This window comes from Nyctereutes procyonoides, unplaced genomic scaffold, assembly GCF_905146905.1.
Source record: "Nyctereutes procyonoides isolate TBG_1078 unplaced genomic scaffold, NYPRO_anot_genome, whole genome shotgun sequence".
NCBI classification, from domain to species: domain Eukaryota; kingdom Metazoa; phylum Chordata; class Mammalia; order Carnivora; family Canidae; genus Nyctereutes; species Nyctereutes procyonoides.
In genome coordinates this window covers 21,644,069-21,661,839 of record NW_026575147.1, presented here as the reverse complement: position 1 = coordinate 21,661,839, position 17,771 = coordinate 21,644,069, and the positions used below count along the sequence as shown (strand labels likewise).

Here is a 17,771-nt window from a genome sequence, read left to right as displayed (position 1 = left end):
GATTCCTAGTGTCTAAAATAACTCAAGCAGGACCTAACATCCCTCAATTTGTCTAGAAGTGACCTGGAAGTTTCAGTGTTTAGAGTCTTCTGTTTGGCCTCACAAGGAGACCACAGCAACATGCTGAACAGAAGTGACTGCAGTCACAGTTTCCAACTGAATCAGGCTGAGTCAAGGTCAGAAGGTGCCCTGCAGTTGACTACACTGGCCTGGGCCTCCTCCCTCCTTGACAATGACAACAAGCTCTGATTCTTCCATTCCTCAATTCTTCATCCAATAAGTATTTGCTGAATGCTATGAGCTCTGCACTAGGCCTTGAGGACACACAGTGATGGGTAATGTGAAGCACCTGCCTCCAAGGAGCTCTCAGTATAGAAGCAGTGATAAGAGTGTCAGGAAGTCTGAGTATTTATTATGTGCCAGCCTCTGTGAAATTCTCCAGGATCATGGAGGGGACACCTAGACCCTAAGGTGGAAGTGCTCAGCATCCAAGAGGGGAGGCCAATCATGAACATGAGCCATGACAGGTGCTCTGTAAAAGAGGTGCTCCATTTCAGGAAGACAGTGGTCTGGCCCTGTTAGTGATGGGGCAGGCTTCTCAGAGGACAATGCTTGGAAGCATGTTGGGGAGAAAAGGTGCATTCAGGAATGATAATAATTTGGTGTGGTTGCAGTGTTCATATAGTGAAGGAGAGACAAGCCTGGGGAAGGAGAAGCTGTTAAAATATGAAGAACTTAGGCAGCATTTGGAGGGACTTGGATATTTTCCCCTGGGGATAATAGAGAGCCATTGCAAGTTTTAAATAGGCTCAAATTTACATTTTAGCAAGAAGAGGAGGGTCTAAGGAAAGGAGGCAGTGGAGCTGAGAGAAGGAACATGGTGCATCATTGCACAAGGAAGAGAAAGAGGGAGAAGCTAGGATGACTTGCAGCCTTGGGTCTTGGGGTCATTTTCTCAGGGACTGGAAGGGGCCTGTGGAGAGGTGGTGATGGTAGGGCTTTGTGCACATCAATTGCTGTCAGCTATGGGCCACAGTTTTTGTCACTGGGGTTGGGGGAGTTGGGATTATAGTACAGGAGTTGAAAGGAGGGAGGAGCCTTCATCTTGCAGCAAGGAGGGTCTTTATAAGAAGAACATTTAACAGAGTGGGAGGGCTTGTGGGTATTGAAGCAGATGTAATGGGAACAGAGAATGAGCGGAGGGGGGCATGGCAGGGGAGAAGTAGGAACAGGTTCTGGATACTGAACTCCCTGGGTGGAACAATCTTAATTCTGGGACATAGACAATCATATTCCTAGATCACTCTTTGGATTGGATGGAAGAGGCTGGTACAAAAGAAGTAGGGAATTCTTTGTTATTTGGTCACTAAGCTAGAGACTTCAGGAATCTGGTTACTTGTTCAGACTCCTATACAATGATTCAGTCATGCTCCCCATCTGCCAGAGCCTGGAGCATGACTGGGAAAGCTTGGCACTTAGGGCCTGGAGAATCCAGAGCTGCGCTGGGCATGGGTGGCCAGAGAATGCATTGGAGGAGGACAGGGGAGGAGGCCAGATCCAGGCTATAATCTCAGATCTGGATTGCCAGGATATATGGGCATCTTTCCTCTTTGTTACAAGTGAGATTCACTTTCTATATTATTGTTGTTGTTGTTGTTGTTGTTGTTGTTATTTTATTTGGCAACAGAATCACTACTACTTGAAGTAGAATGACATGTGGTGGGGAAGAGAGAATTATGTTTGTCATTCATTTCCCATCTTTGTTCATTTCTCTCTTTCCTTCCTTTCCTCTTTTTTCCCCCTCCTCTCCCCCTCTTTCTTTCTCTCTTTTTCTCTCTTCCTTCCCTACTTACTATAGTTAACCAGGTACCCAATCTGGAGCCAGGCCCCAGGTTTACAAAGTTAAATTAAAAATTTTCAGGCTGTGGGCATAAACATAATTGAACTTTGAGATCTCAAGAGGGAAGATGATGTCTTTGGATGGAAAGAATTCTTTTTTCCTGACCATTGGTACAATGTCTGCCTTGGCCAGTCATTTTGTTTTTTTTAATTTTTTTAAAAATAAATTTATTTTTTATTGGTGTTCAATTTGCCAACATACAGAATTGGCCAGTCATTTTAATTCAGTAAGCATTGGATGCCTTCTGTGTGCTAAGTCGTGGAAGCAAGGAGCCCCTGGGTGGTGAGTGGGACTCACATCCTCAGTGCCTAGCTGGGGTCAAGGGCTGGAGACCAGGAAGTCCTTTGGGCTCCTCTTGTCTGAGCCATGATGTCTTCTTCCCTCTAATTGGCTTCATCCAGTATACCGCCTAGGGAACCTATGTTTTCCCAGATTTTGGCATTCAACAGAAAGTTAGCATATAGTTCTGGCTTCAAATGAGTCCATACATAGGGATCAGAGCAATGCTGCACAGGGTGGTTAAAGATCCAAGGGAGTGAGTCTGACAGAGAGGGCTACTAGAGATAAGATAGCCAAGGAAGGGGGCACTGAGCTGCAGATGGAGAAGTGAGGGCAGGGTTCAAGGCCCAGGAGTAATGAGCCTGTGTGTAGCTCTCTCCCTATTCAAAACATCTGCAAAGTTGAATAAATGCATCAAATGCTACTTTTGTGGAGCCTCTGATACTTTCTGTGCTGTTAAAAATTTTATCATCCAAGTCAAGTGCATTCATTGCAGGAAAATTAGAAAATGTACATAAGCAAAAGGAAAAAGGAAATGCTCATGATTCCTCACCTAAAAGTAAATTCTTTAACATTTTAATACAGATCCATCCAGACTTTTTTCCTGTTTATTTACATGTATTACATATAAAAATACACTTATATTCAGAGAGACTTAGGTAAATGGAATCAATGTATTGCTTATGCTGATGTAACTTTTTCTTATCTAGTCATCTTTACTTATGCTTTGCTTTGGTCTATATTCATCAAAGCCTGCTCCTATTTTAGTTGGTTGGGATATTTGTCTCCCCCACAGGACTGACAACTCTGAGTGGGCAGTGATGGTGGCTTGTCTTTTATGTTTCTCCACTGCTTAGCACAGGGCCAGATCCCTTTAGGTCATCATTTTAAGCTGGGGGACTAAAAAAAAGTCCTGCTAAAGACATCTACTGATGATGGTCAACACGGGTGATTGCACAGCTGTGAGGGAAAGCCCAGCACCCCCGCAGATGGAGGCACCTCTGCCTCAGTGTGACAAGTGTCTGCACTCTGCAGCCAACCCCTCCCTGCTGTCTGCTCAGCTCACGTGAGCTCTCAGCTTCCAGCATCTCCCTTGGGAAAACAAGGTGCCTCAGCACTTGTGCTTCCGGGAGCCTCCTTGGCTATTTTTACTCCTCTGAGTTCCCACCCCAGAAATGTACTTACTTCCCAAGAGAAGGAGTCCTCCTTTCTCTGGTTACTCACTCCTGAGGCTCCCATAGCATCCCTGCCCCCAGGCTCCAGCTATGGAAATGCTCCCAGTTGAGGAGATAACACCCCACCTGGCCAAGAGCCCCAGCAGGCATCAGCATCCCACCCAACAGGAATTCAAGGGCAGGCAGAGCGAGGCTGTCACAGGGCCGTGGGGTGAGGCTCTTTCAGGAAGTGCTACAGATACCTGGGGGCCCCATGCTGCTGCAGCTCAGTGAGTCAGTCCTGGTGTTCCTGCCTTCACCCATGACTCTCATATTCATTTCTTAGAGGTGGTGGTGTCCAGGCAGGCAAGAAGATTGCTCCATGACTTGAGAACAGAATGGCTATAGAGCTCTTCCAGCCAGCATTCCAATCACGTGGGGCAAAAAGGAAACCCCATTTTAAGGCCATATTGCACTATCTTTTCAGAAGAGTATTTATGGTTTGCTTATGTGCATTTTTCAGTTGAGATATAATTGACTATAACACTGTTCATTTAAGGTATACAACGTGTTAAAGATAAACTCAAAATGGATGAAAGATCTAAATGTGAGACAAGATTCCATCAAAATCCTAGAGGACAAAACAGGCAACACCCTTTTTGAACTCGGCCACAGTAACTTCTTGCAAGATACATCCACGAAGGCAAAAGAAACAAAAGCAAAAATGAACTATTGGGACTTCATCAAGATAAGAAGCTTTTGCACAGCAAAGGATACAGTCAACAAAACTCAAAGACAACCTACAGAATGGGAGAAAATATTTGCAAATGACGTATCAGATAAAGGGCTAGTTTCCAAGATCTATAAAGAACTTATTAAACTCAACACCAAAGAAACAAACAATCCAATCATGAAATGGGCACAAGACATGAACAAAAATCTCACAGAAGAAGACACAGACATGGCCAACAAGCACAGAGAAAATGCTCTGCATCACTTGCCATCAGGGAAATACAAATCAAAACCACAATGAGATCCCACCTCACACCAGTGAGAATGGGGAAAATTAACAAGGCAAGAAACAACAAATGTTCGAGAGGATGTGGAGAAAAGGGAACCCTCTTGCACTGTTGGTGGGAATGTGAACTGGTGCAGCCACTCTGGAAAACTGTGTGGAGGTTCCTCAAAGGATTAAAAATAGACCTTCCTTACGACCCAGCAATTGCACTGTTAGGGATTTACCCCAAAGATTCAGATGCAATGAAACGCCGGGACACCTGCACCCCGATGTTTCTAGCAGCCATGTCCACAGTAGCCAAACTGTGGAAGGAGCCTCGGTGTCCATCGAAAGATGAATGGATAAAGAAGATGTGGTCTATGTATGCAATGGAATATTCCTCAGCCATTAGAAATGACAAATACCCACCATTTGCTTCAACGTGGATGGAACTGGAGGGTATTATGCTGAGTGAAATAAGTCAATTGGAGAAGGACAAACATTATATGGTCTCATTCATTTGGGGAATATAAATAATAGTGAAAGAGAATAGAAGGGAAGGGAGAAGAAATGGGTAGGAAATATCAGAAAGGGAGACAGAACATAAAGACTCCTAACTCCGGGAAATGAACCAGGGGTGGTGGAAGGGGAGGAGGGCGGGGGGTGGGGGTGAATGGGTGACAGTCACTGAGGGGGGCACTTGACGGGATGAGCACTGGATGTTATTCTGTATGTTGGCAAATTGAACACCAATAAAAAATAAATTTATTATTAAAAAAAGTATACAACGTGTTGATATGCTACGTATATGTATTATAATACTAACACCATAGTGTTAGGTAACACCTCTATCACCTCATGTAATTGTCATTTTTTTGTGTTGAAATATTTAAGAACTCGTCTCTCTTAGCAACTTTGAAGTATATAATATAGTATTGTTGATTATATCACTATGCTGTGCATTAGAGCTCCAGGATTATTCAGTTTCTAGTTTTAAGTTTGAACCTTTTATCAGAATCTCCTCAATTTCCCCACCTCCAGCCTCTGGTAACCACCATTCTACTCTCTGTTGCTATGAGTTGGGCTTTTTTAGATTGCATATATAAGTGACGTCATACAATATTTGTCTTTCTCTGTATGACATCTCATTTAGCATAATATCCTCAAGCTTCATCCATGTTGTCACAAAAGGCGGGATTTCCTTCTTTGTTATGACTGAATAATATTCCTGTGTGTGTATGTGTATTACATTTTCTTCATTCATTCATCTGTTGGTGGACAATTAGACTGTTTCATTACCTTGGCAAATCTGGGTAATGTTGCAATAAACATGGGAGTGCAGACATTTTTTTTTGCTATCCTGTTTTCCTTTATCTATATACCTCGAAGTGGGATTGCTGGATGGTATGGAAGTTTTAGTTTTAATGTTTGAGGAACCTCTGTACTATTTTCCAAAGTGGCGTAACCAGTTTACATTTCCACAAGCAGTGTACAGATTCCCTTTTTCTCTACATCCTCACCAACACTTGTTCTGTCTTCTCTTCTGCATGATAGCCCTTCTAATAGGTGTGAGATAATATCTCACTGTGGTTTTGATTTACATTTCTCTGATGTTGAGCATCTTTTCAAGTACCTATTGGCCATTTGGATGTTTTCTTTGGAAAAATGTCTATTCAGTTCCTCAGTCCATTTTAAAAATTGGATATTTTTGTTATTGAGTTTTATGAATTTTTAAAAATAAATATTTTGGATATTAGCCCCTTATTCAATATATGGTTTGCAAGTATTTTCTCATATTTCATAGGTTGGCTTTCCATTTTGTTGACTGTTCTTTTGCTGTGCAGAAACTTTTTAGTTTGATATATTTCCACTTGTTGATTTTTGTTTTTGTTGCTGGTGCTTTTGGTGTCAGAGCCAAAAAAATCTTGTCAAGACCAATGTCAAGGAAAGTTTCTTCCTTATGTTTTTACTGTAGAGTTTTATGGTATTAGACCTTCTGTTTATGGATGGTATTAATCCATCCTGAGATGATTTTTTTGTGAGTGGAATAAGAGGAGTGCCCAATTTCACTTTTCTGGATGTGGTTACCAGTTTGCCCAATATCATTTTTAAATTTGGATCCCCTGGGGACTCTATGCCTTTCCCCCATTTCCCAGATAGGACATGCAGAAACTGGACTAAAGGGCACTCTGATTTGGGGAACAAGCATTGAATCTAGAGCCCAAAGAGCTGAAGTTGAAGCTGGCATCTTCTCTCATCTGTGACCTTAGACAAATTGCTTGGTTTCTCTGGGCATTGAATCTCTCTTTGAATAACAGGGGCAACAACCCAACCCTCTATTCTACCCAATAGGACTGTTGTGAAGATTCAAATAAAAACATGAATGCCAAAACACCATATAAATAGGAAAATGCTTTCCATGGTGAAAGTATAAGAAGCCCCATCTCCTTTTCTTTCCTGAAAAGAGATACAAAAACTATCCTGACAATTCAAATAGGCCCAAAGTGGTGGCAATTTGTCTACTCCTACTCTATGGAATTTGTCAAGCCCCAATCTAGGAAATAGGTAGCTGGGAGCTGACAGGCTGAAAGAGGGGCCTGGGAATGCCCTACCAAAAATCCTGACATCTCTGGGTTTCCACTGATTGTTAATTACTATTGCTGGGGACAGCAGCAATAATGAAAAGAATTAGAAGGGCTAACAGTTACTGGGCACTCCCTACATGCCATGTCCAGGGCTAAGGACTTCATAAGCATTATCTCAAGGACTCTTCATATAACCCTATGAGATGGACACTGTTATTATCCTCATTTTATGGACAAGTATGCAGATTCACACACACAGCTAGTAAATGGCAGAGCTGGGACATAAACCCAGGCAATATCTTTGTTTATCTTTGAGAATTTTCTGTTGTGCGTTTACTGAGTTTTCCTCTTGGCCAAAGATACCCTGTCAAACTCAGAGATGTGAACCTTTAATTCCAAATATCAGTGGAAATAACTAATAAATTTGATTTCATTTTAAGTAAACTATGTTGTGAAACTTGAAGCTATTTTTAAAATCTAGCTGTGTGTATTAGTTTCTCATTGCTGCTGTAACAAATTACCATAAACTTAGTGGCTTAAAATAACCCTAATTTATTTTTTTCTGTGGTCAGAAGTCCAGCATGGGTCTTACCAGGCTAAGATTAAGGTGTTGGCAGAACTACATACTTTCTAGAGGCTCTAGGGAAGAGCCTATTTCCTTACTGTTTCTAAGCTTCTAGAAGTTTCCCAAACTTCTTAGCTCATGGTCATTTTCAAAGCACATAACTCCAACCTCTGCTTCAGTTGTCACATTTCCTTTCTCTAACATTGACCATCTTGCCTCCCTCTTTAAAGTACCCCTAGATTACATTGGGCCTACCTGGATAATCCAAGATAATTTTCCTGGCTCGAAATCCTTAATCTAATCACATCTGCAAAGTCTTTTTTGCTGTTTATGGTAACCTATTCCTAGGCTCTGGGGATAAGGACATGGCCATCTTTGAAGGGCGAGTCATTACGGGTAATAGTGAGTGTGCATCAGGACAATAGTGAGTAATGAAAAGAAGGCAAATAATGAAATTACCATTCCAATATTAAATTCCAAAATCAGCATGGAATGAATGGGAGCACTACTCAGCAGAAGCCCCCTAAAGAGGCGGTAAGGTCTGGCAGTGAAAAGGTTGGCCAAGGTCTGGCAGTGAAAGGGTTTATCTACAAAGAAGCGCAGAGGAAGAGCAGGCAGTAGATGTTTTTAGGACCACTCAGGCTGGAAGGTATTCAGAGGACCTGATGGGCACATCTTGTTTTGTTCACCATCAAAACCTGAGACCATTATGCAATCTCACCTCACCAAGAACCTCCAGACTATGACTCAACTTCTCTGAGGAGTTTTCCTACAGGAAGAGAATATATCCATCAGGCCAATATTTAACACTCACGTGTTTCTTTGTCAATTAATGTCATCAGTCTCTTGGGAATTAATTGCAGTGACTCAGCATTGCCAGGATTGGTAAACTCAGAGGCTGGACAAAGTAGGATTTCTGGCCCAAGGAAATGTCATCAAAGTCATACTGACCCAGGGAGGGTTCTTGAGGCCCACCAGCTAGCCCACCCCTTGTAATGCCAGACACTGCCTTTCAGATGTAGGTACTCAATTTCTGGTTACTGAAAGGATAGCAGTAAAGATTACTTCCAGCTTTTCTAAACATGAAATTCAGACAAAGATTCACCATGTTTATGATGATTTTTACCCCAACTTCAATAGCCATGTTTAACAAGCAAATTATGTAATATAAAACTTGCTAGAAAAAAATCACAAGAGGAAATAAAATATACAAAAGGCAGGGTGCTGTGATAGAGGTCTGATAGCAGGATCTGAATTTCAGCTCTGCCTCTGAGTTTTTGTGTGATTTGGTACAAGACTCTTCTCATCTCTGAACCTTTGTTTCCTCATCTGTAGAATAAGGAGCATGATCAAAATCAGTGATTCTCATCCTATTGCACATTAGAACCACCCAGTGAAGTTTTGGAGACTGTTAGTGCCCATACCTCATTGGAATTGAGAACCACTGTGTCTGAATGATGGCCAAGGTCCTTTATACATCTGTTCTATCATTCCATGAAATGTCTGGGATTTATCAATGAAAATCTCAATGTTGATCCGTTGGAGGCACCCATCCTTCTTGTTGAATAGCAAACTCAACTGAACAAGGAATGAAAATTGAGTGTCTACTGCCTACAAAACATTAAACTGGATTTCTTAGGGGTTCCTGCAGTCAAAGACCTTATTGTGTGTCAGCTAGGTGATCACAAGGAATTATAAGTAAGAGGTATGGACATTGTTCCCTTCAAAATTCATCATACCCATGTATTAAATGGGCAATTTCTTTAACTTCTGTTGGGTTTCTTTTTCCAGAAATTCAGAGCCTGTGATATGTATCCTTTCCTATAGTTCTCAGTGAGGAGGGAAGAGGTGGATGCTCTGATGCACAGAGCTTTAACAGCCAAAACAAGCTCCCTGGCTCCCCACCTGGTGGGTTTTATTTAAACACGACTGCCACCCTTTGCTGCCATTTGGAAGTGGGACAGTGTCACATTTCACTTTTAACATTCATTAAGTGCTTACTATGCACCAGGCACTATTCCAAGAATTTTTTTTTTATTCCAAGAATTTTGTGGATGTTAACTCATTTAATCTGCAAAGGATCTTATAAGATAAACACTATTACTTTCCTCATATCACAGATGAAGATAGTGAGACGGAGAGCTAAAAATGTGATGTGTCCAAAACCATACAACTGGTAAGTAGGGAGTTGAGATTTAAACCATAGACTGTTTCTTCCACTCATGCTCTTGACCACTTATAAATGGGTTCAGTGGCTACTAGATGCAAAATGTTCTATGGTTACCAGAAATAATGCTTACAAAGGATGAATAGCAACAGGGGAAACATTTATGTTTAAATCTTAAAAGTTAGTACGATAAACTCTTACAGATAGTACTATGATAAAGACTTTGTAAGGTCAAAGCAAAACACAAATCACTAAAAAGCCATATGCAGTTAAAAAAAAAACAGAAAAAAGTCAAATGGAGGCTGTAATGAAAATAGCAAAATATTAAGACTGCTCAGAGGATGTGATTATAAATGAATTTTAAATTCTTCCTATCTGCGGGGCACCTGGGTGGCTCGTCGGTTAAGTGTCTGCATTTGGCTCAGGTCATGATCCAAGAGTCCTGGGATGATCCCCACATCGAGCTCCCTGCTCAGCAGGGAAAAACTGCTCCCTCTGCTGTTTCCCCTGCTTGTGCTCTCTGGCTTTCTCTCCCTGTCAAATAAATAAATAAACTCTTTTAAAAATTCTTCCTATCTGTATCTTTTTCATAATGATTAGACTTTCTTATAATCTCATCCCACAGTAGCAAGTAAGTACCATGAATCTTTTTATAAGAAAATATTAGGGCTCAGGTCTGATACTCAAAAAATAATTTTGGATTCAAAAATTGGCAGATCAGTCATTTGAAGTTAAAAGGATATTTCTCATGGATGTAAGAGTATCCATAATGATTAGATTCTTTTCAAACTAGCATTTTGAACTAATAGTCCTGGGCATGATTTTAAGACTTTATATTTCCTTATTTAGTGGTCTAGGATTTGTTTCAGCCCCTTTTCATAGTGATGATTAAGTAAGTTGCCTGAGTTTGCAAAGCTGGGAACGAATGCCAGAGTCTTTCTCCAGAAATTGTGCTATAATTTAGCAACATGCTTCTCAATGCAGGTAATCCGCTCACTACAGAAGCTGAGGAGTTGTATGTTTCCCCCTCTCTTATTTCCTCCTCCACTTTTTATTGTAAACCTGCCATATTTTGGCTACCTTTCCAGCTAGAGTTTGATGACTTTCCTAGGGACCTAACTTGTACTCAGTATATTGTTTGTAGGGGGGAAAATGCTGTGGATTCCATGGTAAGCTTATAAAAGCTATGTGCTCTTCCTTCTCCGCCCTCATCTGAAGGTCATTTAAACAAAAAGGATCTTCCCAGGTTGGGTGCTCTTTTCTTAGGGATGACTGGAACTAGTGCCTTGCTTCTGGCAACTTCCATGAGTCTAGGTCCCCTGCTCCACCCTCAGCATACGCCTGGCCCTTGCTAACTCATCTTGGGCTGACCAAAGATGTCTTCTTTAAGACCCCATGTGGAAAGAGAAGCTGTTCCTAGACTTCTTCTGCCCTTTCAAAGGGATCATTAGTGCTGAAACCGTGCTATTTGTGAGTTCTCTTGGTATGTCAAGTTCAGGTAAGGAGAGAAGCCAAACCACCCACACCATCTGCATTAGAACTGACTAAAATAACATCACAGAGATATCAAGCATTCTTAGCCTGGGTTATGGCATCATCTAAGAATGAAAAAGTCACATTAAGTCATTGGCTTGGGCCTGGCATTTGATTTTGGATCTCTAATCTCATTCCAAAAGGAGCCAATTGATTTCCATCTTGGGAATTTTTCCTTCCATTTCCAAACCAAAAAAAAAAAAAAAAAGAGAGAGAGAGAGAGAGAGAGAGAGAGGACTTCTCTTCATCCCTGATGTCTTGAACCCCATCACTGACCCATCTCAGGAAATAGGAAGCATAGCAGAGCTGCCTGTGAGGCTGACAGGCAATGTGTGCAATTCACAAAGCACTATCACTATCCTAGTGCTCTGCAATTCTCGGGGGACCTTCCTGACAAGCTAATACTTGACATGTTTATGGAGGGAGGAATTGGGTCCCTGGGAGGTGAAGGGAAGATAGTTACACACGCCCCTTGTGAAAGATGCTGTTAGCATCTCGCACGTGGTCCACACCTCCTCATATCAGGTCAGAGCTGAACCTGTATAAAAGTGGAAGTTTCTAACAGCACCTCAGTCTACCTGCATCCTAGGTGATCTGCTCCAGTGCCTGAACCAGGTAAAGTACATCTCAAGGGCCAGGAGGAACTCTTGGCGTTGATCAGAATAAATTATTTTTAGGAGGGCAAGGAGGTACAGAGGGAGAGGGAAAATCTTAGAGAAAGAATATTTTTTAAAAACTTTTTTAAATTAAGAGAGAGAGAGAGAGAGCACAGTCAGGGGAGAGGCACAGGGAGAAGCAGACTCCTCACTGAGTAGGGAACTTGGAGTGAGGCTCGATCCCAGGATCCTAGGATCATGACCTGAGCTACTCAGGCACCTGGGGAGAGAAATAGTTTTTAAGCAGGCTCCACATCCAGTGCAGAGCCTGACATGGGGCTTGATCTCACAATCCTGAGATCATGACCTGAGCCAAAATTACCCTGAGCTGAAATCAAGAGTCAGACACTTGGACATTTAACCAACTGAGCTCATGAAGCACCCCAGGCTGAGGACAATCCTAAGTAAGACAAGGAGGAAAGAGGATTTGGTTGGGAGGGTTCTACTGAAGGGGTGGGGTGAAAGGTAGGCGAAGGGAAACTACAAAGAATTCATTTAAATTTATGGAGTTCCTAGGTCGAAACCTTTTGTGTATTTCTTGTAATTGATTTTGGGAGATTGGGTTTAAAAATCTGATCATCATAAAGATGAATTCATAGTTCAGTTTTAAATGCAGGGAAGTTTTCTTGGGCTGAATCTAAAATGCCATTTCATTTTTCAGCTTCATTCAGCTCCTGCTGAGATGTCCTGCCAGCAAGGCCAGCAGCAATGCCAGCCCCCTCCCAAGTGCCCCTCCAAGTGCCCCCCCAAGGGTACTCCTAAGTGTCCTCCCAAATGTCCACCCAAATGCCCCCCTAAGTGCCCAGCCCCCTCCCCATCTCCAATCTCCTGCTGTGGCTCCAGCTCTGGGGGTAGTGGCTGCTGCAGCTCTGGGGGTGGCCGCTGCTGCCTGAGTCACCACAGGCCCCGCCGATCTCTTCGACGCCGACACCAGAACTCTGACTGCTGTGGCAATGGTGGTGGCCATTCTGGTGGCTCCAGCTGTTGCCACAGCTCTGGAAGCTCTGGTTGCTCTTCCGGGAGCTCTGGATGCTGCCACAGTTCTGGGGGCTCTGGCTGCTGCTCTGGGGGCTCCAGCTGCTGACCTGGGCCATGAGGAGCACTGAGGAGCAGCGCTGGAAGAGCCAATGTGCCAAAGACCCGCCCAGGCGAGACATCTCCCCATTTGAAAGAACAGAAGAGTATGGAAAGGCGTCTGAAATGCTTTGACTTTTCCTTTTCTTCTGCCCATGTCCATTCCACTGTGAGGTCTAGAGGTTTAACCCATGACATTCACTAGCCTGATTCCCTCTTGGACATAGATCTTTGGAGGACTTGGAGTTGGAGTTCAGTTATGAAGCTGCTTTCTCTGTAACAATAAAGCTTCTTATTCCTGATGTCACAGCCTCCTGATTATGTCTTGTTCACCTCTCCCAGTCACCTCCTCCATCAAGCCCTCTCTTCCCCTCCCATTCTCTTAAGTGCAAGTGATTATAATTCAATTTAGGAAGAACATGTTGGTACTGAAGCTTCTTAGAACTCTGGGAAACAATATTCCCTTTTATGCTCTGAATTTGGAAACTTTGGGGTTGAAGGAAAGAATTATGTCGGAGACTATTGCCCTGATACAAGCTTTGCATGAAAGGACTCCCCTCAGAGGGGAGGATGGTGGTACTCAGAAAGGTCACAGTGATATGAGATAGATACTCTGTGGGGAGGATGTGGGTTTCCTTCAAGTATGGGTGATAGTTTAAGACTTTATCTCCTAGTTATGGGGATAAGGCCTCCTAAAGTGCTTATTCTGGGCTCCAATAAATAAATACTCTTTATTTTTCTGATGATTATAATCCCAGGTGCTTCTATCAGTTACTAGAGAGGAGAGCTGGGGGCAGGAGGGGGTGGGTTGGATTTGGGGGAGTGAGTTTAGGAGACAGGTATGAAATATCTGAGTCCATTTTCCCTGCATCATGAAAACCTGAATGTGGTCTGAATATAGAATCAAAAAGGGCACCCTTCTCCTGCCAAAGACTGTCTCCATGTGGTCAGTGTATATGTGTGTGTGTATGGTCAGGGGAACAAGGGGGCTTTTGTCACTAAAGTGAGTTTTCCATTTTCTTTAGGAATATGCTGATTCCTTCAGGAGATACTCAGAAAGTTTATGATAGGAATGATAATTCTAAATCAGCCTTTTATAGACCAGAAGAACAATTAGCTTTTCCTTTGAAATAAGTTAACAGTGATAGGTGAAGTAAGTTAGTATATGAGGCCACAAGTCCATATAGTGATCATGTACTTGCCCATGTCATCTCCCAGAAAAGATCTCCTTTCTGGAGGTCTTGTTACTTCATTACTTCCTTCTTTATTCTAATAAGACTTCACCTCTTGGAATGTCTCACCTGTACTCACCAACAGGTGCCCCAGGTACATGCAACCTGTTAATCAGGCTCTAAAGGTACCTTAAATGAAACTGGTATCTTTCATGACTTACCTTTCCTTGTCTGTTCCACCATGCCATGCCCAGCTCACTCACCTTCAACCTATGTCTCACCATCAACTCTTGAATTCTTAGTCTTGGGTTTCTCTTTTATCTCATCTTTATGGTTGTGGGTGCTTGTATTCAGTAAGACATTCTGAAGCCAGTTGACCTCCAAACTCTGTTCTAGTTTTTAAAATTCAGTTATTCTAAAAGCACCATTACTTACTTTGGACCTTGGGTAAGGCCTAGCTTAACTTCCTTCCCTACTTCCTTCCTCCTTTTCCTTCCTTCCTTCCTTCCTTCCTTCCTTCCTTCCTTCCTTCCTTCCTTCCTTCCTTCCTTCCTCTTTCTATTAGCCAGTGGCACCAAGGGGAATCTATCCTCAAAAGGGTTTTGGTGGTGGTGGGGAGTAAGAAGCAGTGAGTCCCACAAGCTGGATTAGCATTTTGCAATTGGGCCAGACACCCAGCATACATTTTTCTCTTAAGCCTCCAAGTCTGTATGGAGATACGGCAATCTGACTACATTCACAGTTTTTTTGGTCTTAACGGTTCCATAGCTTTGCCTGGATTTTTCTTCCGACAGAGAGAAATCACCACTGGGATTCCCATAGGCATATCCCCACCATCATCTTAACTCAGTGTCATGTGGAAGCTTCTAGATGAAACCCAGTAGGCTTTTCACATAGCCTGTGGCCTGACTTGGAAAACCAAGGACCAAGAGTCAGAGAGATGCGAAGCAAGATAATAAAGTAAGTAAACTACCACAACAAATAGATGACTATACAGGGATGGATGTGCGAATGGGGGAATTGTGTGTGTGTGTGTGTGTGTGTGTGTGTGTGTGTGTGTGTATTATAGAAGGGGGCAAAGAGAACAGGTCCTAAAGAGAGGTCTCAGACCCCACTTGAGCCCTCATGCCTTCTCTTAGCACACACATAGCCCTCTCAGCTATGGACAGTGACTTGTTTGGAAAATAAACATGCCACAGCAATCCTGGCACCTCTGTGAAGTGACTTGAATACCCACGTGCACCACCTACAGTGCTACCTGAGTGATGAATGTCTCTGGGATGTGTCAGCTGACCGTGTCTATTGGGAAATGGGCAGTGCCTGGTTGCAATCTTATAAAAGCTTCTCTGGCTGGCCACTGCTCAGTCCACTGCCTAGCAGGAGCCCATTCCAGTTGGAGAACTGAGTGAGTCTTCCAGTGGAGCCAAGGTCTGGTAAGTGTCTAAGCAGGACTTGGAGGAGGAATTCTAGAAGAGTTGAAGGCAGAGGGGAGGTGAGGTTAGAGCAGTGCTTTAGGCTTCAAGTGAGTCAAACTCTCATGGTACCAATGAGGACATGGAGGTCCTACTGGGGATGGTGACTTTTGCAAGGTTAGCAAGAATGTGGCTAGAATGCAGTTCTTTGGCTCCCTGGACTGGGAGGTGCTTGCATCCTCTACACCACTATGCAGACTGGCACACTCTTTTCCCTGTACTCGTGGGGTACACAGGGGTTGTCGGCAAGAATAATGCTTCTGGTGTTTGTGGGTTCCTTAGACCCAGGCAGCAGGTCCTCATGTGTGATTTGGGTGTTTTCTGATGGCTGTTTATAGAATGCTAATAACTGTGCAGACTTGAAGGTCTGCGGCCACAGGGAAATGAAGCAAGAGGAAAGGGCCAAAGGAAGAGTTTGGACCGGGTCCCACAGATAAATTGCCATCATAGCCTTTTTAGTTTCCACTGTGAGAACTTGGGTGGTTCTTATTTTAGTTGGAGAAACTGGAAACCCATTGATTCTCTCCAGACTGCTTCCTGCTCTCTGCCTGGTTCACTAACTGGAAGCATCTGGTTGGGGTGGCGTTTCATTGCTCCCCCTCCGTCCCCCTACAGCAGGCCAGGCTAGCTTCTCACACGGTCAAGTCTCTAAAGCCCTGACTTCAGTTCTTGGAGTGAAAAGGCCTGTTGGCATGTAAAGGCTTCTCGTCTTCCAGGTTCACCGTGAAGAGCTGAGCTCCACCATGTCCTTCCAGCAGAGCGCAGCTTCCGCCAAAGGCTTCTCCAAGGGGTCCTCCCAGGGCCCGGCCCCCTGTCCCGCCCCCGAGCCTGAGCCCGCCTCGTCTTCCTGCTGCGGTTGCTGCGGGGACTCCAGCGGCTGCGGCTGCTGCAGCGGCTGCGGCTGCTTCCCGCGGCGGCGCCGCCGACAGCGTCGGAGCGGGTGTTGCAGCTGCTGCGGGGGCCGCAGCCAGCGGTCTCAGAGCTCCAGCAACGTCCAGAGCCAAGGCTGCTGCAGCGGCTGCTGAAGGCCACCCCGCCCTGAGCGCTGCTTCCCCACCTGAGTCCCTCCTGCGCGGGGCTGGGTCAGAGTGTGACACCCCCCCCCGCCCCCGCCCCCGCCCGCGGTAAACCTACCTGCACTGGATGTTCCAAAACCCGCTCTGTCCTCAGCCCCACCAAACTGTCTGACCCCCGTGTGGTTATCCTCCCCGGGAACCTGAACACCGTTGTGTGGAATACTGGACCCTAGTGTCGGCAGAGGCTTGCACACAGGAGGTGCTTAATAAATGTCCATGTCATAATAAAGCTTCTACCTTCCAAGAACACTTTGTTTCCTATTTGTTCTTTCATTTGTGTGTTTATTATGGAGTTATGTTACCCCGTCCACTATCTCTCATTTAGCCCTGGCTTGGCATATCTAAAAGGAAGAAAAGTCAAATTCATGCCTGAACAAGAGTAGCTTTCTAGTACTTAATTATGATAGCAGAAATCACAAATGGAGCCAGACAGAGTTCTAAGGACTTGACATAACATGCATCACCTCATGGCACTCTCACAATGACTCAGAGGGGGTAAGTGCTGTTACCCTATTTTACAGAAGAGAAACCAGGGATAAATAACTTAGAGGCACTCAGGCAGTGCATGATGAAGAAGACTGGGTACCCCAATCAGGCTTAGACTCTTAACTGCCCCTCTTGGTTCCCTGAAACCTTCCAGAGCCTTGTGGCGGATGTGCTCACCCTTCTGCCCATCAGGACCTGTTGCACAGGCAGCTTTGTGGCAAAGGCTTGGATCTGTGATTCTTTGAGGTTTTGGAATCAGGTGATCTGAGACTTTCTTTTGCCAGAGAGGATCATCAATCCACTGCTTTCCTTCCTAGGTGAGGAAACTTTTCCAAGACGAATGTTCTAGGAGCCCAGGAAGCTCCCTCTCCAGGCACCATCCACACAGGTGAGGCCCAACCAGGAATCGTGGACTTCTGGAACTCTGGGGCATGATGGGCCATGCTCAGAACCATGGCAATGTTATTCTCTAGAGGTGGCTGTGATGGCGGTGGTGGGGTCATCCTGAAGTCTGAAGCCCAGGCTTGTGGGCATAGATCTTACCTCTATTCACTTGAGGAAAGAGGAAATAGAGAGAACAACATTCCTGTGGTGTTGGCTGGTTCAAAATGGAAGAGACAATAATACTGGTGGTGATAATAGGATTAATAGCTGC

At 44.0% G+C, this 17,771-nt stretch overlaps 2 protein-coding genes across 2 annotated transcripts; both read left to right on the top strand.

The window, feature by feature from the left end:
- Positions 1-11,743: 11,743 nt before the first annotated feature.
- On the top strand, positions 11,744-13,212 carry LOC129501422 (late cornified envelope protein 5A-like). The gene is made up of 2 exons (XM_055312549.1): positions 11,744-11,795; positions 12,498-13,212. Exon 2 carries the CDS (start codon positions 12,519-12,521, stop codon positions 12,918-12,920), a length of 402 nt encoding a protein of 133 aa, XP_055168524.1. The 5' UTR covers positions 11,744-11,795; positions 12,498-12,518; the 3' UTR covers positions 12,921-13,212.
- A 2,224-nt stretch (positions 13,213-15,436) lies between these two features.
- Positions 15,437-16,877, top strand: CRCT1 (cysteine rich C-terminal 1). The gene is made up of 2 exons (XM_055312545.1): positions 15,437-15,515; positions 16,271-16,877. The coding sequence occupies exon 2, from the start codon at positions 16,298-16,300 to the stop codon at positions 16,577-16,579; it is 282 nt and encodes a 93-aa protein (XP_055168520.1). The 5' UTR covers positions 15,437-15,515; positions 16,271-16,297; the 3' UTR covers positions 16,580-16,877.
- Positions 16,878-17,771: the final 894 nt, after the last annotated feature.